Source organism: Canis lupus, chromosome 5 (assembly GCF_048164855.1).
Source record: "Canis lupus baileyi chromosome 5, mCanLup2.hap1, whole genome shotgun sequence".
NCBI lineage: Eukaryota > Metazoa > Chordata > Mammalia > Carnivora > Canidae > Canis > Canis lupus.
The window spans coordinates 43,394,999-43,417,395 of NC_132842.1; the positions used below are offsets into that span (position 1 = coordinate 43,394,999).

Below are 22,397 nucleotides of genomic sequence, written 5' to 3' on the forward strand. Positions count from 1 at the left end.
GCTTTCAGCCTTAAGAATTTCTCTTATTTTTAATTTTTTTATTTTATTTTTTTTCTCTTATTTTTTATAAAATGGGTCTACTAGCAACAAATTCTCTGTTTTTGTTTATCTAGGAATATCTGTTTTTGAAAGATAACTTTGTTGGATATATAGAGTCTTGGTTAACAAGTGTTTCTCTGTGAATATGCCAGCCCACTGCCTTCTGGTCTCCCATTGTTTTTGCTGAGAGATTTTTGCTGTTAATCTTAATGTGGTCCCTTGTAAGAGATAAGTCTTTTTATTTTTTCCTCTTGCTGATTTCAAAATTCTCTTCTTCGGTTTGGCTTTCTGCATTTTTACTGTGATGTGTCTCTGTTCATCATTGGATTTCCTGGCTATGTACATTAATGTTAATTTGAGAAGTTAATTTGAGAAGTTTTCAGCCATTATCATCAGGAATCATTATTTTTTCATCTCTCACTCTTCTCCTTGCGCTCACATTATGAGTGTCTTGTACTTATTGGTATGCTGCATTTGTCTGAGGTTCTAGTCATTTGTCTTCTTTCCGACCCCCCACCCCCATTTTATGGATTACATAATTTGTATCAATCTATGTACAAATGTATTACTGCTTTCTTCTGCTACTTCAAATCTTTTGAGCCCCTCGAGTGATTTTTTTCATTTCAGACATTTATGAATTCAAAAATTTTCTTTTCGGTTGTTTTTATCATATCTATCTCTTTATTGATATTCTTTTTTTGATATGACATTGTTATTGTACCCTCCTTTAATTATGGTTCCTTTAGTTGTTGGAAAATATTTATACTGGTTACATTTAAGTCTCTATTTAATCTAACATTTGGTCACTCTCACAGGCTTTTTCTTCTGTTGCTGTTTTCTGGTATATAGGTCTTGAATCATACTTTTCTGTTCATGTATTATAATTTTTTCTTTGAAACTGGACATTTTAAATAATACATGGTAATATTCTTGGTATTGGTCTTTCTTTCCCTCCCTTCACACAGGTATATTATTTGCTTGTTTATTAGTTTATTGATTAGCTAACTTGAGTAAAGTGTATTCCACCCCGACTCATAACCTTCATTCTGAGTGACACTTTAGGACTTGTGAACTAGGTGAAGCATGGAGGCAGTATCCTCAAATATTTTTTATAAGATTTTATTTATTTATTTTTAGAGAGTGGGTGTATAGGGAGGTGACAGAGAGAGATGTGGGAGCCAAGCAGGCCCCTGCTGAGCAGGGAGTCCCAAGTAGGGCTTGATTCCAGGCCCCTGAGATCATGACCTGAGCTAAAATCAGGAGTTGGACGCTTAAGAAACTGAGCTACCTAGGCTCCTAAAATTACTTTATAATCTTTTTTTTTTTTTTTTTAAGAATTATTTATTTATTTATGATAGACACAGAGTGAGAGAGAGAGAGGCAGAGTGTGTCACAGGCAGAGGGAGAAGCAGGCTCCATGCCGGGAGCCCGACATGGAACTCGATCCCGGGACTCCAGGATCGCGCCCTGGGCCAAAGGCAGGCGCTAAACCGCTGAGCCACCCAGGGATCCCCCTATAATCTTTTTTTTTTTTTAAAGATTTTATTTATTTATTTGACAGAGTGCGCACACAAGCAAGGGGGTGGGGCAGAGGGAAAGGGAGAAGCAGGCTCCTTGCTGAGCAGAGAGCCTGATGCAGGGCTCGATCCCAGCACCCTGTGATCATGACCTGAGCCAAAGGCAGATGCTTAACCAACTGAGCTACCTAGGTGACCCTATTTTATAATCTTTAAGAAATTTTTTTTTAAGATTTTATTAATTTATTCACAAGAGACAGAGACACAGGCAGAGGGAGAAGCAGGCTCCATGCAGGGAGCCCGACGTGGGATTCGATCCCAGGTCCCCAGGATCACGCCCTGGGCTGAAGGTGGCACTAAACTGCTGAGCCACCCGGGCTGCCCTTTAAGAAATATTTTTAACAGCAAATTACCACTTAGTGCCATGACAAGAAGTGTTTGACAAATGCTCCCATAGTAACACTTAAGATGTCTTTGTAATGTGATTTAGGTAGCTTTACAAAAGAAAGATTACATATATGATATACTTGAGTTCTGATGGTCACTTCTATGATTATTGTAGCTTAAAGAGAAAGAATATTAAATTTAAAAATAAAATCTATAGAATTGGAACTAAATCCTACAAAACAGTTTTAGATGATCTGGATACATTACAGGTTGGTGATAAATCTTAAATTATTTCTGTTTAAATATTCACTTGTCACCTAATACTTTGGAGTTAATTCATTCATCAAACTGTGGAGTGGATCTTACACAAAGCATTTTTTCCCTGCTGGAAAACTAAAGATAATAGTCATTGATTCTCCTTACAAGTCATTTGTCCCCTGGAAGAATTAACAGTTGGGTCATGACTTCTTAGCTCGTTGTTTTATAAAATCATTTTGTATTGATTAAGCTTTACATAACACATAATCTTTGCAGATAAGGTCTAGTTGAAAGTACTGTGCACCTTTGATTTGTGTCTATACCAAAATGAAGAATGTTTAATCAAAGTTTAATCAAAACTTTTTTAAAACCATATTTTGAAAAAATATATAGAAGAAAAATGGGTTTTCTTGAGGAATAGAGCTTATGCTGTAGAAATTTGAACTCAGATAATTATGATTGTATTTTTGGTTTGTATTTGGAAATGTATTTTACTATTGGTAAGCGGTAGGTAGTTTATTGCAGAAATAGTTTGTAAGCATGGGTTTATTGTCATTTCTTAAAATTTTTCAGTTTTTTTGTTTTAAAGATTTTATTTATTTATTCATGAGAGAGAAGAGAGAGAGGCAGAGACATAGACAGAGGGAGAAGCAGGTTCCATGCAGGAAGCCCGATGCGGGACTCAATCCCAGGACTCTGTGATCAAGCCCTGAGCCAAAGGCAGATGCTCAACTGCTGAACCACCCAGGTGTCCCTAAAAGTTTTTCAGTTTTGAGCAGTAACTGTGCCTGGGGGGTGGGGAAGGGTACCAAGCAGTCAATCTTTGACATGTTCATTCCTCAATAAAAATAACTTTCCTAAAAAAAATAATAAATAAAATAACTTTCCTAACCCATTTTATGCAAAAGGGGATCACTCAAATAATGAATTAAAAAGAAGAGAGGAATTCTTTTTTTCTTCTTTTTTTTTTTTGAGAGGAATTCTTTACTAAAGAAAAATGTCTTACTGCTATTTGAAAAATACTGCTGTCAAGCAAATTATCATAAATTACAGATATAGGGCAGCCCCAGTGGCGCAGCCGTTTAGCGCTGCCTGCAGCCCAGGGCGTGATCCTGGAGACCCTGGATCGAGTTCCATGTCGGGCTCTCTGCATGGAGCCTGCTTCTCTCTCTGCCTCTCTCTCTCTCTGTGTGTCTCTATGAATAAATAAATAAAATCTTTTAAAAAAATTACACATATAATTAATTCTTGGATCTTGAAAATCATGTTTTTATTAAAGAATATAAAAGACAAGTCTTTTAATAAACTGTTATAAAACCACATTATAGAAGTGCCAGTGTACTAAGCAATAAACTAATCTACTTTCAGTATAATTTTCTTGTTGTTTAATTAGGATAATTTGAAGATAGAGTTTCTTATTGTAATTCTGGTATAAATATAAACTAATCACTGGAAACTCAGTGGCATTTTATGCCAATTAATGGGTCATACTTATGTTTTTCAAGATTTATTTATTTAGAGAGTGAGTGAGAGCAGGGAAATGGGCAAAGAGGGAGGGCAGCTCATAATATTTAAATTCACAAGTAACAAGTCTACAGCCATAGCACCCTAAACACACACATATTCGATCTCATCTGAATTCATAAGTATCCAGTAATTTCTGTGGTTTCTCATCCAGTGGAGCATGTTGAAGGATGAAGGACATCCTTCATTTCATGAAATAAACATTTATTGTGTAGTATGTGCCATTCATAATGCTAAATGCTGAGAATAGAGTCCCTGTACCTGTGGAATATAAAGTTTGTGGACCAGTTTTTAAAAAATAATGAGCTTCTTTATCTTGTTTTTTCTAGCCTAATTCTGGTGAACTGGATCCTTTATATGTAGTTGAAGTACTTCTGCGCTGCAGCAAAGAAAGTTTGAAAAATTCAGCTACTGAGGCTGCAAAACCAGCTAAACCTGATGAAAAAGGAGAGATGCAGGTTTGTACTTTATTTTTCATATTTAGGTATCAAATATTTTTTTTAATTATTTATAATCACTAGATTTCCTGAATGTGATTATAATGAACATACTGTCTTGATTCTAAATTGAAAGTTTTCAAGGTTTTTAAAGGTATGTTAAAGCCATCTAAAATATCAAAATGGCGATTAATGAAATTTAAGCTCTGTTTCTATTACCAAACTGTAGTCAAGTGAATAATGATGAAATGAAAGATAAAGATAACTTAATTTAAAATTTTCATGAAGCTGGGTTCTACCTGGACTGAATGATGTTTTAAATAAACAATTTTACTTCATCTGTGCTGTTCATTACATTTCTATAAAATATTGAAGCAGTATTTTGATAATTAAAAATCCTGAATAAGTTTCCTTTTTTAAAACCATTTAATTTACATGTACTTTAAACAGAATTTTAATTGAAATATATACTTGGTGTATAATATATTAATTTGAGAAGTGCAACATAATGACTCAACGTTTATATATATTAAGAAATGCTCCCCACAGTAAATGTAGTTGCTGTCTGCCGCCATACAAAGTTATTACAATATTGCTGGCTATATTCCCTATGCTATACTTGTCATCCCTGTTACTTACTTATTTCCTAACTAGAAGTCTGTATCTCTTAATCTCCTTCACATGTTTCATCTGTTACCTCATCCACCTCCCCTCAGGGTACCACCAGTTTGTTCTCATATCTATGAGTGTGGTTTTGGCTTTTTGTATGTTTGTTCCCTTTGTTTTTTAGATTTCACATATAAGTGAAATCACGAGGTGTTTATTTTTGTCCGATTTATTTCACTTAACATAATAACCACGTTGTTGGACATCCATCCATGTTATTGCACATGACTAGCTTTCATTCTTTCTTATGTCTGAGTAATATTCCTCTCTCTCTTTCTCATCCTTATCCATTCACCTGTTAATGGACAAAATTAAATTGCTTCTGTATCTTGGCTCTTGTATATAAGTCTGCGATAAATATAAGGGTGCATATATCTTTTCAAGTTGGCATATTCATTTTTGGGGGGGGGGGTTGATACCCTGAAGTGTAATTACTGGATCTTAGGATAATTCTTTTGTTAATTTTTCGAGGAGCTGTCACACTGGTTTCCACAGTGACTTTACCCATTTACGTTCTCACCAACAGTGTATGAGGGTTCCCTTTTCTTCACATCCTTACCAATACTAATCTTTGTGAAACTAGCCATTCTGATCAGGAGTGTGGTGATACCTCATTATGGTTTTGATTTACATTTACCTGATGATTAGTGATACTGAGCATCTTTTCATGTGTGTGTTAGCTATCTGAATATCTTCTTTGGAAGAATATATTTTCAGGTCCTCTGCCTATTTTTTAGTCAGATTTTGTGTGTGTGTGTTTAGATTTATGAGTAATTTTTGGGGGGGATATTAACCTCTTACTAGGTATATCATTTGCAGATATCCTTTCCCATTAAGTAAGTTGCCTTTTCATTTTGCGGATGGTTTCCTTTGCTCTACAAAAGTTTTGTAGTTTGATGTAGACCCTGTTGTTTATTTTTGCTTTTGTTGCCCTTACCTGAGGAGTCTGATCCAAAAAAAATATTGCTAAGGCATTACTATCTATGTTTTTTAGAAGTTTGTTTTGGTTTTGTTTTTGTTTTTGTTTTAATAACGTGTGGGGAAGGAGGAAGGGACAGAAGGAGAGAGAGAGAATCTTAAGCCACATGGGGCAACCAAAATGGGGCTCCATCTGTGACCTGAGCTAAAACCAAGAGTCGGATGCTTGACCAACTGAGCCACCCAGACACCACTTCTTTTTTTTTTTTTTTTTTAATTTATTTTTTATTGGTGTTCAATTTACTAACATACAGAATAACACCCAGTGCCCGTCACCCATTCACTCCCACCCCCCGCCCTCCTCCCCTTCTACCACCCCTAGTTCGTTTCCCAGAGTTAGCAGTCTTTACGTTCTGTCTCCCTTTCTGATATTTCCCACACATTTCTTCTCCCTTCCCTTATATTCCCTTTCACTATTATTTATATTCCCCAAATGAATGAGAACATATAATGTTTGTCCTTCTCCGACTGACTTACTTCACTCAGCATAATACCCTCCAGTTCCATCCACGTTGAAGCAAATGGTGGGTATTTGTCATTTCTAATAGCTGAGTAATATTCCATTGTATACATAAACCACATCTTCTTTATCCATTCATCTTTCGTTGGACACCGAGGCTCCTTCCACAGTTTGGCTGTCGTGGCCATTGCTGCTATAAACATCGGGGTGCAGGTGCCAGACACCACTTCTTTTAGGAGTTTTATGGTTTCAGGTCTTACATTTAGGTCTTTAATCCATTTTGAGTTTATTTTTTTTATGTAAGATAGGAAAATAGTTTAATTCTTTTGCATGTAGCTGTCTAGTTTCCTCAGCACTGTTTATTGCTTAGATGCTCTTTTCCACATTACATTCTTAATACCTCATTTTTCTTCGATCAGTTGACCATATAATGGCGGGATTATTTCTGGACTCTCTCGTTCCATTGATCTGCTTTTGTGCCAGTACCATACTGTTTTGATAGTTAGAACTTTGTAGTATAGTTTGAAATCAAACTGTTTTGAGTTGTAGCTTTTTTCTTCTTTCTCAAGATTGCTTTGGCTATTTGGCTTAAGGATCAAGTTCTGCATCAAGGTCTTTGTGATTTTACACAAGTTTAAGGATTATGTGTTTCGGTTCTTTGAAAAATAATGTTCAGGGGTGCCTGGCTGGCAAAAGCATCTGCCTTTGGCTCAGGTCATGATACTCATCTTGGGATCAAGCCCCCCTGTTGGGCTCCATGCTCAATGGGGAGTCTGCTTCTCCCTCTGTCCCTCCCTCTTGATCATGCTCGCATGTGCTCTCTTGCTCACTCTCTCAAATAAACAAAATCTAAAAAAAAAAAAGAAAAGAAAAAATGCAGCTCCTATTTTGGTAAGAATTAATATCTGTAGATTGCTTTGAGTGGTATAGACTTTTTAACAGTAAAAGTGACAAGAGTAGTCATGTTTGCCTTCTCTCTAATATTAAATGAAAAGTTTTCAGCTTTTTACCATTAAGAATAATATTAGGGATCCCTGGGTGGCGCAGCGGTTTGGCACCTGCCTTTGGCCCTGGGCGCGGTCCTGGAGACCCGGGATCGAATCCCACGTCGGGCTCCTGGTGCATGGAGCCTGCTTCTCCCTCTCTCTCTCTCTCTCTCTCTCTCTCTCTCTATCATAAATAAATAAATTTAAAAAAAAAAGAATAACATTAACTGTGGTTTTGCTATGTGTATTGTATTTATGTTGATGTATGTTTCCTCTATATCTGTTTTGTTGAGTTATTACCATGAACAGATATATGTATTTTGTTACATGCTTTTTCTTCATCTGTGGAAATATGATTTTTATCCTTTTGTAAATGTGTATTATATTGATTGATTTATGGATATTGAACCATCCAAACATCCCTGGAATAAATCCCACTTGATCATAGTGAATGATACTGTTAATGTATTGTTGAAGTCAGTTTGCTAATATTTTTTGTGGATTTCTGCATCTGTGTTCATCACAGACATGACCTTGTATTTCTTTTTTTTTGTAGTATCTTCATGTGGTTTAGGAATTATGACTCTGCTGGTCTCATAGAATGAATTTGAAAGCATTCCTTCCTCTTCAATTTTTTTGAAATAATTTGACAAAGAACAGAGGTTAATTCTTATTTAAATGTTTCATATAATATACCTGTGAAGCCATTTAGTCTTAGACTTTCTTTTGTTTACAGAGTTTTTTGATTATCAGTTCAATTTCAGTATGGTAATTGGTCTGTTCACATATTTTATTTCTTGATTCACTCTTGGAAGATTGTTTCTAGTTTATCTGTCTCATATATTGTCCAATTTGTTGTCATATAATTTTTTGTACTAGGCTGTTATAATTGTTACTTCTTTGGTGTTCATTGTAACTTCTCTCTAGTTTCTGACTTCATTTATTTGAATCCTCTCTCTTTTCTTGATGAGTGTGGCTAAAAGTTTATCAATTTTGTTTATCTTTTCAGAGAACCAGTTCTTAGTTTTACTGCTTTTCTCTATTGTTTTTTAAAAACTCTGTTTCACTTATTTTCACTCTAACCTTTATTTTTTCTTACTAACTTTTGGCCATGTTTATTCTTTTTCTAGTTCCTTTAGTTGTAACTTTAGATTGTTTATTTGGTCTTTTTCTTGTTTCTGGAAATGGGCCTGTATGTATCATACTATAAACCTAACTCTAAAAACGGTTTAGATAGATAGATAGATAGATAGATAGATAGATAGATAGATAAAACTGCTTTAGTTAGTTGTATCCCAAAGATTTTGAGTGATTGTGTTTCCATATGCATTTGTCTCAAGGTTTTTTTTTTAAACTTTCTCTTTGATTTCATTGTTAACCCGTTAATTATTCTTGTAACTCGTTGTTTGGTCTCCTTGTATTTGTGTTTTTTCCAGTTTTTCTTTGTAATTGAATTTGAGTTTAATACCACTGTGGTTAGAAAAGATGCTTGATATGATTTCTGTCTTAAATTTATTCAGACTTAAAAATAAATAAATGAATGAGTGAATAATTAATTAATTAATTAACTGAGACTTGTTTTGTGGCCTAACATAGGATCTGTCCTGGAAAATATTCTGTGTGTACTTGAAAATTATGTGTATTCTGTTGTTTTTGAATGAAACATTTTGTATATATCTGTTTAGTCTTCTTAATCTAGTATGTTGTTCAAAGTGACTGTTTCCTGATTGTTTTTCTCTCTGGATGATCTATTGATGTAAATGTTAAAATTCCCTACTATTATTGTATTGCTGTAATAGTAATAGAAAGACACACTTTCTCCTGTTGTGTTTCTTAATATTTGCTTTATGTATGTAAGTGCTTCTCTGTTGGATGGATAGAAATGTATAATTGTTGGGATCCTTGGGTGGCTCAGTCAGTTAAGGGTCTGACTTTTGGTCTCAGCTTAGGTCATGAACTCAGAGCTGTTTGTTTGGGAAACTCTTTATCTTTCCTTCAGTTCTGAATTATGATCTTGCTGGAAATAGTACTCTTGGTGGTTGTTTTTTTTCCTTTCAGCACTTTTAATATATCATGCCACTGCCTTCTACCCTACAAAATTTCTACTGAAAAATAGTTTGATAGGCTTATTGGGTTTCCCTTATATGTTACTAGTTGCTTTTCTCTTGCTACTTTTAAGATTCTCTCTTTTATCTTTAATTATTTTGACATTTTAGTCCCTGTTTATCTTGGTGTGGACTTTCTTGGGGTTATCTCCTTTGTGACTTTCTGTGCTTCCTAAACCCTAATGTCTGTTTCCTCTCCCTAGTTAGAGAAGTTTTCAGCTACTATTTCTTCAAATTTTCACCCACTTTCTTTCTCTCTTGTCTCCTTCTGGGACCAGTATAATGCAAATGTTTGTACACTTAATATTGTCCCAGAAGTTTCATAACTTACTCTCATTTTTAAGGATTCCCCCCGCCCCCGTTCTTCTTAGGTGTTTCCACTACCCTATCCCAGCTCACTGATCCATTCTTCTGCATTCTCTAATCTGATGATAATTTCCTCTAATGTATTTTTCATGTCATTTATTGTATTCTTCATCTCTGATTGGTTCATTTTATATTTTCTATCATTTTGTTGAAGTTCTCATTGATTTTATCCACTCTATTCTTTTTTCTTTTTAACATTTTTTGTTTTTAAGTAATCTCCACACCCAGTGTAAGGCTTGAACCTACAACCCCAAGATCAGGAGTCACATTCTAACCATTTAGCCATCCAGCGCCTCTGAGTTAATCCATTCTACTCTTCAGTCCAGTCAACATCTTTATGACTATTACTTTAGATACTTCTTTATCAGGTAGATTGCATATCTCCATTTTGTTTCGTTCTTTTTCTGATGTTTTGTCTTGTTCTTTCATTTGGAATGTATTTCTCTCATTTTGTTTGACTTTCTTTGTTTCTATACATTAGGTAGGTCAGCTGTGTTTCCTCATGTTAAATGTAGTATCCTTGTATAGAAGATACTTTGTGGGTGCCGTATAGCATAGTACCCCCAGTTGCCAGAACCAGGTGGTTCATGGGTGGATCCCATGTGGCCTGTGTTTACCCTTCTGTTGTAGCTAGGCCCTGACTGCTACAGGAATGCAGGTAGGCAGGACCGGGCCCCAGGCCAGCTCATTCAGATGTCTAGCTATAACAGTTAAAGTCATGCTGGTGGGTGGGGTGCCAGTTCCAGCCACTGCTGCTCACTAGTTGTGTTGGCAGTAATTGTTTTGGGTTGACACAGATCCTAGCGGATGCTGCCTGGTGGATATGGTGTGGCATGAGCCATTTTGGAGAGTCTCCTGCCAGCCCAAGTGGATTAGATGGGGCACGTCCACAGGGGAACACTAGAGCAGGGTGAGCAGTGCTAGCAGGATAAATGGAGAGTGTCAGAACTGGCTTCTACAAACATCAGATCAGGTAGGCTGAGAAGAAAAAGAAAAATGTCACCTGGTAGCACTTTGTTCCTGGAGAAAGTTCTTCTACTTCCAGCCCTTCTGGCACATACTCTAAAATTAGTCAGTAAATCTCCTTCACTTATAACTCATGTGTTTTTCAAACTGCCTCTCTAGGTTCTAGGCTGAATGATACAATACACTGGCACTTTAGGAGTAACTCTAAGTTTCCTTTAGCCCTCCAACTCTCGTGGAGTTAAGTTTCCCTGATTTTCAAAGCCAGATGTAATAAGAACACTTGTCTTACTGATGCACATCCCTATTACCTGGGTGCCTGATGTGGGATTTGGTCCTTCCACTCCTCAGGATGGAACTCTGCCTGAGGTAACATTTCTGTTTGGAGGTTACCCTCCTGAGGGATTTGGTTCCCAACAGTGTCTCTGCCCCTTCTACCCTTCTCAGTATGGCCTTTGGTCTGTATCTTTATTGTGGGAAAGCTTTTTTGCTAGTCTTTGGGTCCTTTTCAGAGTGAGTTGTGCATGCAGTATGTATTTACAGTCTTGATATGTCCGTGGGAAGGTCTGATGTGTCCTCTTACTCTGCCATCTTCTCAAGCTCTTCAATTTACCTATGCTTTCAATTATTTTTAAAGATTTTATTTATATTAAAAAAAAAGATTTTATTTATCTATTCATGAGAGACACAGAGAGGCAGAGACATAGGCAGAGGAGAAGCAGGGTCCATGTAGCAAGCCTGATGCGGGATTTGATCCCGGATCCCAGGATCATGCCCTGAGCGAAAGGCAGACGCTCAGCCACTGAGCCACACATGCATCCCCCTATGCTTTTAATTAAATGCAAAACATTTAGTTTGCTACATGAGATACCTGTATTTTTTTAACACCCCCCCCATTTTTAAATAATTAAAATCATTATAGATAAAACCTCACTATAGAAATTGCACATATGTGTTGGCAGGCTGAAATACTGGAATTTTGTTATTTTAAAACATTGTTTTATGTGGTATATTCCCTAGAGTTTTTAGGAAATCTCATTGTGATATGTTTTAGTAATCTTTGATTTATCAAAATTAAAATCTGCCACTGCAGAATCATAGACTGCTGCTTTGGATTAGTTCAGGTGACAGTGAAATTCAGAATTGGCAGTGTTTAAGCAAACCGTTCATTATTAAATGTTTTAAAATAATTAAAGTAAAATTGTTTACTTTTGAATCCCAGCTACTGTTTGGTTTCTATTTCTCCATGATGTTTATTTTGCAATTGACTGCTTAACCATAAATGAAACTGAAATTCTCACAATTTAGCAAATAGTAATTATATTCAAAAGGATCTTTGGAGTTATCGTAACTTAAAATGGCAAATATGTGGCACATGTGCCAACATCTTTTTTGCTCATGGCAGACATTGATGAGAAGTCATGGTATTCTTTCACGGTGAACACTAGATTCTTGCAAGAAAATGATCTAATAACTAATTCATTGGAGTTAGCATTTTAAGGAAAATCTGTTTGTTTGTATCACTTCAGAGCCCAAATTTTATTAAGCCTAGCTGTGCCCATTTTACTTAAGGATAAGAAGAAACTGTATAGTACTTAATGATCATGATTTGTCTGTTTCGTAGCCTCTGAAGGGTAGACCTCACTGGATCCTAGACAGACTGTGTCTTCTATGGAATTTTTTTAGTGGAGGTATAATTGATGTATAACATTTTTTATTCAGCTTATTTCAGGGAATTAAAGAGAGATGTGTTAGCATGATATCATCTCTGGTTTCAAGAGGTTTACAGCTTAATGGGGGGGATCATTTTGTGCTGCAGTGGATGAACATTAAAAATTCATCCTCTAACTGGGTTAGTGTGTGTTTGAGTGGGGAGGTCAGTAAAAGTTTTATAAAAGAAGTATTGAGAAATTTACCTGACTTGTAGGAATATTTTCAGACAAGAATTGCATTTCCAGCAATGGAAGCAATGTGCATGAGCATTAAACATACCTTTTTTTGGGATCCCTGGGTGGCTCAGCGGTTTACCGCCTGCCTTTAGTCCAGGACGTGATCCTGGGTCCCAGGATTGGGTCCCACATCAGGCTCCCTGCATGGAGCCTGCTTCTCCCTCTGCCTGTGTCTCTGCCTCTCTCTCTCTCTCTCTCTGTGTCTCTCATGAATAAATAAAATCTTTAAAAACAAAGCATACCTTTTTTTTTGTTTTTTAAAGATTCCTTTATTTGAAGGGGAGAGAGAGAGAAAGAGCATGAGCATGAGTGGGGGGGCTCCAGCATACTCCCCACTAAGCGTGGAGCCCGCTGTAGGCTCCATCTCACAACCCACAAGATCATGACCCAAGCCGAAACCAAGAGTCAGGTGCCCAGCCAACTAAAGCACCCTGAAACATCCTTTCTTAAAAGAACTCCTAAGTTCTGTTATATGTAGTTGAATGATAAAAACCCAACAGTGAAACATAGAGGACTATACCTTAAGAGACTATGTATATAAATTGTTTACTTTTTGTAAATTAATATCTTGAATAGGAATCCTGGACACAGAGAGATCATTCCATAGACAAATTTATAAGGAGATTTCATTTCTCAATGGCAGTTATATAGCCTGGGTTGGTTTGAACCAGACTTCTTTTGAATGAGATATGAGATGGCAGTGGGATTTCCATAGTCATTTCCTTTCCTTTTAACTTGGAAAGTGTGTGATACCAAATTTAGCTTTTTAAATGCTTTTTGGATTGCTGCAAGCTTTTGGTTGATTTCCAGAGTTCTAGAAAGAAAAGTTGATCAAGACACACATTTTTTAGTTTTAAAATTCTAAAATTTAATGAAATACATCAGTTTAAGTAACTTTGCTTGGGTTTGATTAAAATGTAGTTGGTTAAAAAAATATCTTTTCTGGATGAAAAATTCAAAACTCATATTTTAGCTAATGGCCTTGATTTGAAGAAATGACATTGCCTGAAACTTATTTAGACTGTATTTACTTAAACTTGATGATTTCTCCTATTATCTACTCTATCATTTGCTTATCCTAAAAGTAGAAATTGATTTATGGCAAACTTGAAAGATTAAAAAGGTCTATTTCTATTGTTGGTATTCTAACAAGTTTGCATTTACCCACATGATTATTTGTAATTACCCACATGATTATTTGGGTTTATATAAACCAATATTGGGTCATGAGCCTGAATTTTAAGCTATTTTATGAGGTTATTAAGGTTAGAAAGTTTGTGTGAACTACACTATACACATACATGTTTTTAGATTTCTGTGTGTGTAGAGATATATCATTTTATGAAACTATTCAGTCGATTTTTAACCATTTACCTTCTTTGTTTACAAAACCTAAGTCTTAGGAATCTTCCTTTCCTTGTACCTAAGGAAACAATTGTTGGAGGACTTTTGTAATGTCTTTCTTGTCTTAATGTGAGAGTTAACCATTTTTGGATAGTGGATAGTGTTTATTATGAGAAACAACATTAGAAATTGAGCAGTTTCCGTCTTTTTTTTTTAAGATGTTATATATTCATGAGAGAGACAGAGAGGCAAAATCACCTCTGCCAAAAATGCGTACTCTGAATCTGATGCTTCCTCATAATGAGACAAACTCAAATTCAGAGACACTCTACAAAATAACTAGCCTATTCAAAAACGTCAGTATCCTGAGAAGCACAGAAAAACTGAGGATCTGTTCCAGATTAAAGTAGAATAAAGAATTATTACATCTAAATTTAATTCATCATCCTAGTTTGGATGCATGGAGTGGTGGGAGAGGAGGGTGGTATAAAAAACATTATCGGGGAAATAGGTGAAATTTTTATATGGATTGTATTAACATTAAATTTCCCTCTTTTAATGGTTGTACTGTGGATGTGGCATGTGTGTGGAAAGAGAATGATAAAGCACATGGCACATGGGGCATATGTAAATAATTGGTGAATCTGAATAAAGGTATATGGAAGCTCTTTGTTTTATTCTTGTAACTTTTCTGTAAATTTGAAATTATAAGAAAATGTCAACCCCATAAAAACAAAAAAGGTGAGGGAGTATCCTGGATTTAAAGAGACCTGACAGCTAAATGTGATAAATGACCCTTGGTTAGATCCTAGATCTGAAAGTGATGGTGGTAGTATCTATAAAGGATATTAGTGGATCATTTGGGGAAATTTGAATGTGAACTGTAAATTAGATGATAATGTATTGTGAAATTTTTATGATATAATATGGCTTTGCAGGAGAATGTACTTGTTCTTGAAGATACATGATGAAGTATTTGCTGATAAGGTGAAGTGACATGTTATCTGCAGATTAATTTCAAATGATTAAAATAAGAGGAAATAGGAAGGCAGAAAGAAAGAAAAAAATACTCCCCACCCGACCAAACCCCAAAATCTTATCTGGAAAGAGAAAAGGCACAGATTGTAAGCTTAACAGTGGAAAGCTCTAATTAAGAAAATAAAATGGACAGTTTGTTGTATTATTTTTTTGGTCATTTTCAAATAGGAAGTTGTAGTTCCCTTTAAACAGTATATATTTTTTTATTCTTCATCTTTTTCACTTATTAACACTTACCAAACCACCTTCTCTCTTTGGTATTTGAGTATGATCTGTACTGTTTTAGTTTTGGTATATACAGATTTGTTGACACTTATATTTGCTTATTACACAAAATAACATTTTCTAAAGGTGTTAAGACACTCTTAAAATATTTTACACGCATTGTTTCATTTAATTCTCAAAACAGTTTAATAAGGTAGGTACAATTTCATCTCCATCTTTAAAATGGGGAGAATGAAGCTTATAAAGATGAGGAGACTTCCTCGAAGTCACGAAACTAGCAGAAGTCTGAATTCAAACCCAAACATTCATGACTCTAGAAACTGCTCCGCTGCTGTACATTCTGTTCAGTAAAGCACTAGGGATCAGGACACCAGGGTGGCTCAGTGGTTGAGTGTCTTGCCTTTGGCTCAGGGCGTGAGCCCAGGATTCTGGGATTGAGTCCCACATCGGGCTCCCTCTGCCTGTGTCTCTGCCGTTCTCTCTCTCTCTCTCATGAATAAATAAATAAAATCTTTAAAAAAAAAAAAAAACACTAGGGATAGATTTGTTATCAGCAAGCCAATGACATTTGTTTTTTCATAGTGATCACAATAAGGGGAGCCTTGAGAAACCAGTACACAGATGCATTTGGACCTTTGAAAGTATTAACTTCTCAGTATACAGGTGACCTTAAAGGAAGCATACTTAAGGGAAGCAAAATGACATATTTGATGGTGATGGAAGGATATTCTGGTCAGGTGAAAGCACAAAAGTTAGTTTGAAGAAAGTGATTTTTGAGTATTATGTCTAATAGAGTATACTGTTTTCTCTGGTTGAAATACATCTTCCCTTCATTCTGGCCCATCCAGAGCTTACATGGACCTTATACTTGGCCGTCTCAAGCTGAACAGGAGTCTTTCCTCCCTTTGTAGTGCTGTTGTACTGTAACGTGTTCAAAAAGTGCCAGTAATAAGGACCTGAAAATGAGTTCTATATTGAGGGGATAACTTAGTTTTAGGTACCACTTATTTGCTATTTAGAGGTTGAATTAGTTTTTACTTTTGAAATACAGCTTCTGAGAAGAAACAAGCTTCCACAGTAATTATTATCAACTATTATGTGTGTCACAAATTATAAATGCAATTTCATTTTAAGGACTCAAGCTAAATTTAGGAAATGGCAGAGTGTGAAAATGTGTAGCTCTAACTGTGGTGCTCTGTAACTTTTTCTTGGTAGGTTGTTCCAGTGTTGGTGCACCTCCTGTCTGCTATCAGCAGTGTTAGGCTTTACATTCCTAAAGACCTCCGGCCAGTGGATAATAGACAGAGTGTTTTAAAATCAATACAGGTACACATGTTAATTTTATACATTTAAATATAAATTTTATGTAAAAATAAATAGAATTTATAATAAGGCAACTTAAATGCTTGAAAATATATTGCTTTCTTTCAAAAAAATTATAAACACTGCCATCGGTGGCAGTTCTTTTTAATAAAAAATAATAGCAGATCTTAAAAAAAAAAATAGCGGATCTTTGTGAAGATTGTCCACTCCTTGAATATAGCAACAAAGTTAGTTACTAAAGGAGATCTCACAGAGGTAAACATGGCTACTGTTCTGTACAAAATATGTTTTGCTTTATTTGTTGAGTAAAAATAACTAAACTTTTAAAATTTTTGTGTATTAAATCATATGCCAGGACTTTTAACCAATTTTTAGTATGTTAATACATTAATGAAACAGTTTTATTTTCAATAGGAAGAATTATAACATTCTAGAATTTTATTTTTCAGAACGGGGAAGAAAAAGGAATTGTCATTATTTAGTCAACAAACATTTGGATTAATACTTACTATGCTATTTAGAGGTTGAATTAGTTTTTACTTTTGAAATACAGCTTCTGACTCTATACTAGAATTTGAGAAAACAAAGATAAAGGATGCTTTCGTTAGAGTAGGAACAAGCTGTGGTCCATAGGCAGGCTTCCTGCTTTCAAGAATTATCTTGACAATTTTACAGAATTTTTATGTGGATAACCTTTTTTTTTTTTTTTTTTTTGAATCTGTAACTCACCAAATCATATTTTACCTTTAAGGCCTATTCAAGACCCTGAAAGTCTCCCAGGGGGATATCAGTCTACAATGAGCTGTCCCTTCTCTGAACTCACATGCTCGTTATATTTAACAGTTAAATCATGTAAAAAAAAATTTTTATAGGAATCTGGACCCTTTAAACAATTTAATGTCTTTCAACTCAGTAATGACCCCCTAGAATTAGCCCCAAGGAAATAATAAGAAAATTGAAAACAATTTGCGCTTGGGTTAACACAGGATTATTTATGACAGTAAAATATTACAATGACCTAAATATTAGAATATTACAAATATTGTGCTTATCAGTAAGTTGTGCCACATTCAGAGCTAAATACTAGAATTTTATGAATAAATTTAACACATTCCTGTATCAATAAATCATAGTACAGCAATTAGAAGGAATTTTCAAAAACAAATGCAGTGAAAAAGTGTACTCCAGTTTAAGTTCTTTTTTAAGTGCATATTTGTCTTTCTGCATAAAAGAACATAGAAGGAAGTATTTAGTCTTAACTAATCTTGTCTATAAAATGAAAAAATTAATTTTAAATTTTTTGTTTCAGGAAGTTCAGAAACGTTTTCCTGATGGTGTTCCTTTATTAGATCCTATTGATGATATGGGCATTCAGGATCAAGGACTGAAAAAAGTCATCCAGAAAGTAGAGGCTTTTGAGCATAGAATGTATTCTCATCCACTTCACAATGATCCAAATTTGGAAACTGTGTATACACTTTGTGAAAAAAAAGCACAGGTATGGCAGAAACTTACTTTTATCATAAAATTCTATGTATTTCACTAAATAAATGAATGTGTTTTTTTTATTTTCCTTTCCTTTTGGTTTCATCAGTTAAGACAGGGAAATATCTACCTATCTTTTTTTTTTTTTTTTTTAGGAAACCATCATTTCTTATCAGCAAGACAAGATAAAGATCATTTTATTATAATTTTTATAATTTGGTTTTTGACAGGTTTTCTTAATGTAATATAACTCGTGTAGCATAATACTTACCTTTTAAAGCCTGTAATTCAATGATTGTAGCATATTCACAGATAGCTACAACTATACCACTGTCCAATTCCAGACCATTTCCATCACCCCAAAAAGAAACCTCATGCCAATTAGCAATCACTCTATATTTCCCCCATCTTCCAGACCCTGGCAACTACAAATCTACTTTCTGCCACTATGGATTTGCTTATTCTGGTGATTTCATATAAATAAAATCCTAAAATATGTGGCTTATTGTGTTTCCTGTCTCCACTTAGCATAATGTCTTCAAAGTTCATCTATGTTGTAGCATGAGTTAGTACTTTATTCCTTTTTATGGCTGAAAATTATTGCACTGTATGGTTATATACCACATTTTGTTTAATGGTTCAACAATTAATAGACAGTTGGGGTTTTCCCACTTTTTGGCTATTATGAGTAATTCTGCTACCAACATTTAGGTACATGTTTTTGTGTGGATATAATTTCGTTTTTCATGGGTGCAATTGGGTTGATTGCTGGGTCATAGAGTAAATCTGTGTTTAACCTTTTGAGAAGCTGCCAACTTTTTCCAAAGTGGCTATACCACTTTACATTCTTATAGCGATTTATGAAAGTTATTTCTCCATATTCTCACCAAGGCTTGTTATTGTCTGTGTGTTTGATTATAGCCTTCCTAGTGGTATGAAGTCGTAATAGTTTAGCTTTTTAGGGTAATTAACTGTAGTCTCTAACCAGCAAAGCATACTTAGAGCCATTGTGAATAATGAATTTAAGAAAAGCTTTTCGAAATGAACACATGGCTTTACACTATCCTCTTCAACTAGAATCTTTTGTACTATAGAAATGTTACTTCCTCCTTGAAACTTAAAGCTCCTTGCTATTAAGCTTTTTCATCTTTTATCGCATACCACTTTTACCACTTTTGTCTTCCTGTTTCACGAACTATTATTTTAGGCTCCTTAGAATCAGGCATTTCATTTTAGCTTACTTGTACTCTCCCATATCCCAAATGATCTCTTTATAAAATAGATAACTACTATTTATTGAACAAGCTTGTGATTGGAAACTTCTGGCTTAACAGAGTAATATGTTTAGTTCACAGTTTTACAGCAGTCTTTCTAGCTTTCTGTGAAATAATAAAACGGGGCCCTGTGCCACATGGCACAATGAATATATAGTGCGCCATGCTCTGGTTTACCAGGAGGGTGCTTCTCAAGATGAGGAAATGGAGACATAAAAAGCTTTAGTAACGACTACAAGGATCCTCACTTGAGATCCTGTCCTGTTCATTTCTCACTGAGACCATACTGTTAGCTCACTCCCTGCTTCCATTTACTGCTTATATTGCCACCAGAGAGTCATCCTGAACAGTTCCACAACATACACAGAAACCTGAGCTTAGATGAATGGTGACTGGAAAGTATCCACAGAGAAGGTGGTGTGAAATCACAGAGAATGGCATTATCTGAGCTTCTCAGACATAACTGAAAAAGGTGTTGGTGTTTGGCTAAGGGACTAAACAAACTTGTTATGAAAACTCACTAGTACATGGAAAAAATGCTCTTGTACAGGTGCATTAAATGATAAAAATTGATGTGGACTATGATTGCAGTTTTTTTTTTTTTTTTTTTTGATTGCAGTTTAGCACAAATAAAACATACACCAAAAAGACTAAATGGAAAATCTGGAGTGGTTGTATATGAGCAATGAGATTATATTAGTGTTTTTTCCTTCTTTTTTTTTTCCTCCCTAATTGTCTATAATGTGTTTATAGAACATCTTATAATAATAAGAGAAAATTACAGAGTTAACAATTTGGAGGGAAAAGCAAGTCTTTTTTGGCCAAGTGACTGCAGGATAAATTTCACATCCCTTAGCCGTGCCTAAGAAGGCTTCAAAAATTTGATCCTTCAACTGTCACCAGTTTAAGTGCTCACCTTCTGACCAAGTTTTCCTGCTTCTAGGAATTGAGACTCCACGAAGTGAGGTAGTACAAGCAAGTTCTTGTAGCATTGTCTGAAAAAGCAAATGAATATAAAAATAACCTCAGTCTTATCAATAGGGAATTAGATGTATGACTTATACATATCCATATCATAGAAGACCAAATGGACATTAAAAAAAAAATGGGGATCCCTGGGTGGCGCAGCGGTTTAGCGCCTGCCTTTGGCCCAGGGCGCGATCCTGGAGACCCGGGATCGCATCCCACGTCGGGCTCCCGGTGCATGGAGCCTGCTTCTCCCTCTGCCTGTGTCTCTGCCTCTCTCTCTCTCTCTCTCTGTGTGACTATCATAAATAAATAAAAATTTAAAAATATATATTTAAAAAAAAAATGAGGTTGTGGCACCTGAATGGCTCAGTCACTTAAGCATGGGATCAAGACCTGCATTGGGCTCCCTGCTCCTTGGGGAGCCTGCTTCTCCCTCTCCTTCTGCTTGTTTCTTCACCTGCTTGTGCTCTTTCTCTGTCAAATAAATAAAATGAATTTTTTTAAAAAAAACTTTTTTAAATAAAATGTTTAGGAAAAGATCCAAAATACCATCATCTAATAGAAATATAATGTAAGCCACATATGTAATTTTAAATTCTAAAGTAACCACATTTTAAAAAGTGGAAAAAGGGATCCCTGGGTGGCGCAGCGGTTTGGCGCCTGCCTTTGGCCCAGGGCGCGATCCTGGAGACCCGGGATCGAATCCCACATCGGGCTCCCGGTGCATGGAGCCTGCTTCTCCCTCTGCCTGTGTCTCTGCCTCTCTCTCTCTCTCTCTGTGACTATCATAAATAAATAAAAATTAAAAAAAAAAAAAAGTGGAAAGAAATGAAATTAATTTTTTTTAAGATTTTATTTGTTTATTCGTGAGAGAAAGAGAGAGAGGCAGAGACATAGGCAGAGGGAGTAGAAGCAGGCTCCATGCAGGAGCCCGATGCGGGACTCCATCCCAGAACTGCAGGATCATGCCCTGAGCCGAAGGTGGACGCTCAACCACTGAACCACTCAGGTGTCCTGAAATGAAATTAATTTTAATAATATTTTTGTTTAACTCCGTATATCCAAAATACATTTCAATAAAAATTGTTGAGGGGAAAAAAGTCTTCAAGATGTGCCCTCTACTACTAACCAGTAAATTTTATATACCTCTGAGTACTTAGCGCAATCTTCTGCTCTCCTCATCCTCAATCAAGGAAACTTTAGAAAACTTTTTTTTTTTCTAATAGACTTGATGAGTTATGCTAGGTAGCCGAGAGTTGTCTAGCATAGAAAGCGTTCTTATCCTTATAGCATTAGGACGACACATTTATTCATAGCAATATAAATAATCACTAAGAGATTAGATTCTGAAGGCTGACAGTGGTTTTGAATCCCATCTTTATTATTCACTAGCTCTGATCTTGACCAGTTTATTTAGTAATCTCTCTGTCTTAGATTTTTATCTTGGTAAAATTCAGATTTAGTATTAGTTACCTACCTTACACAATTGCTATAAAAATTAAGTGAAATAAAGCACCAGAAACAGAGTACATAATTAGCTGTCAGTAAATACCATTATTGACGACTGTCGTTGCCTTTATCATTTCTGCTCCTCTGTGGAAGCCTAATAAATCATATGCAAAATCCCAGAGTCTTTGAATTTCATCCTATGAATCCCTAAAAAATTTTTTTTATCAGTGTTTTTTTGACGTTTTCTGAACGTCAAGCCTCAACTTTAGGAATTTAGTGTTTTCTTATTGTTGTACTATATATTCTTGTACCATTTGGAAGGTATGTAGTATTTACTGATAAGCTGAATTTTAAAATTCATCCATTCTGGAAGATGACCTAAAAATACATTTTCCTTTTATTTTTATTTTATTTTATTTTATTTTATTTTATTTTATTTTTTATTTATTTATTTTTTTTTACATTTTCCTTTTAGAGTGTAGAATAAAAACCTATTCTCTTGGTTAAAGCCATTTCCAGCTTTGGCAGTTTCATTATACAATAATTTTATTTTATTATAATGTGTGTGGGTTTTTTTGTTTTGTTTTGTTTTTACAGATTTTATTTATTTATTCCTGAGAGACAGAGAGAGAGAGAGAGAGAGAGAGAGAGAGAC

The 22,397-nt window shown here is 35.3% G+C and overlaps 1 protein-coding gene across 2 annotated transcripts in view; it reads left to right on the forward strand.

Moving 5' to 3' along the window:
• MTREX (Mtr4 exosome RNA helicase) overlaps window positions 1-22,397 on the forward strand; it is a 102,457-nt gene that overhangs the window by 61,120 nt on the left and 18,940 nt on the right. For both annotated transcript variants that reach the window (XM_072826463.1, XM_072826464.1), the window contains 3 exons: window positions 4,055-4,183; window positions 16,458-16,568; window positions 17,875-18,063. In XM_072826463.1, the coding sequence (XP_072682564.1) occupies window positions 4,055-4,183; window positions 16,458-16,568; window positions 17,875-18,063 (429 nt within the window). The remainder of the gene's footprint in view (window positions 1-4,054; window positions 4,184-16,457; window positions 16,569-17,874; window positions 18,064-22,397) is intronic.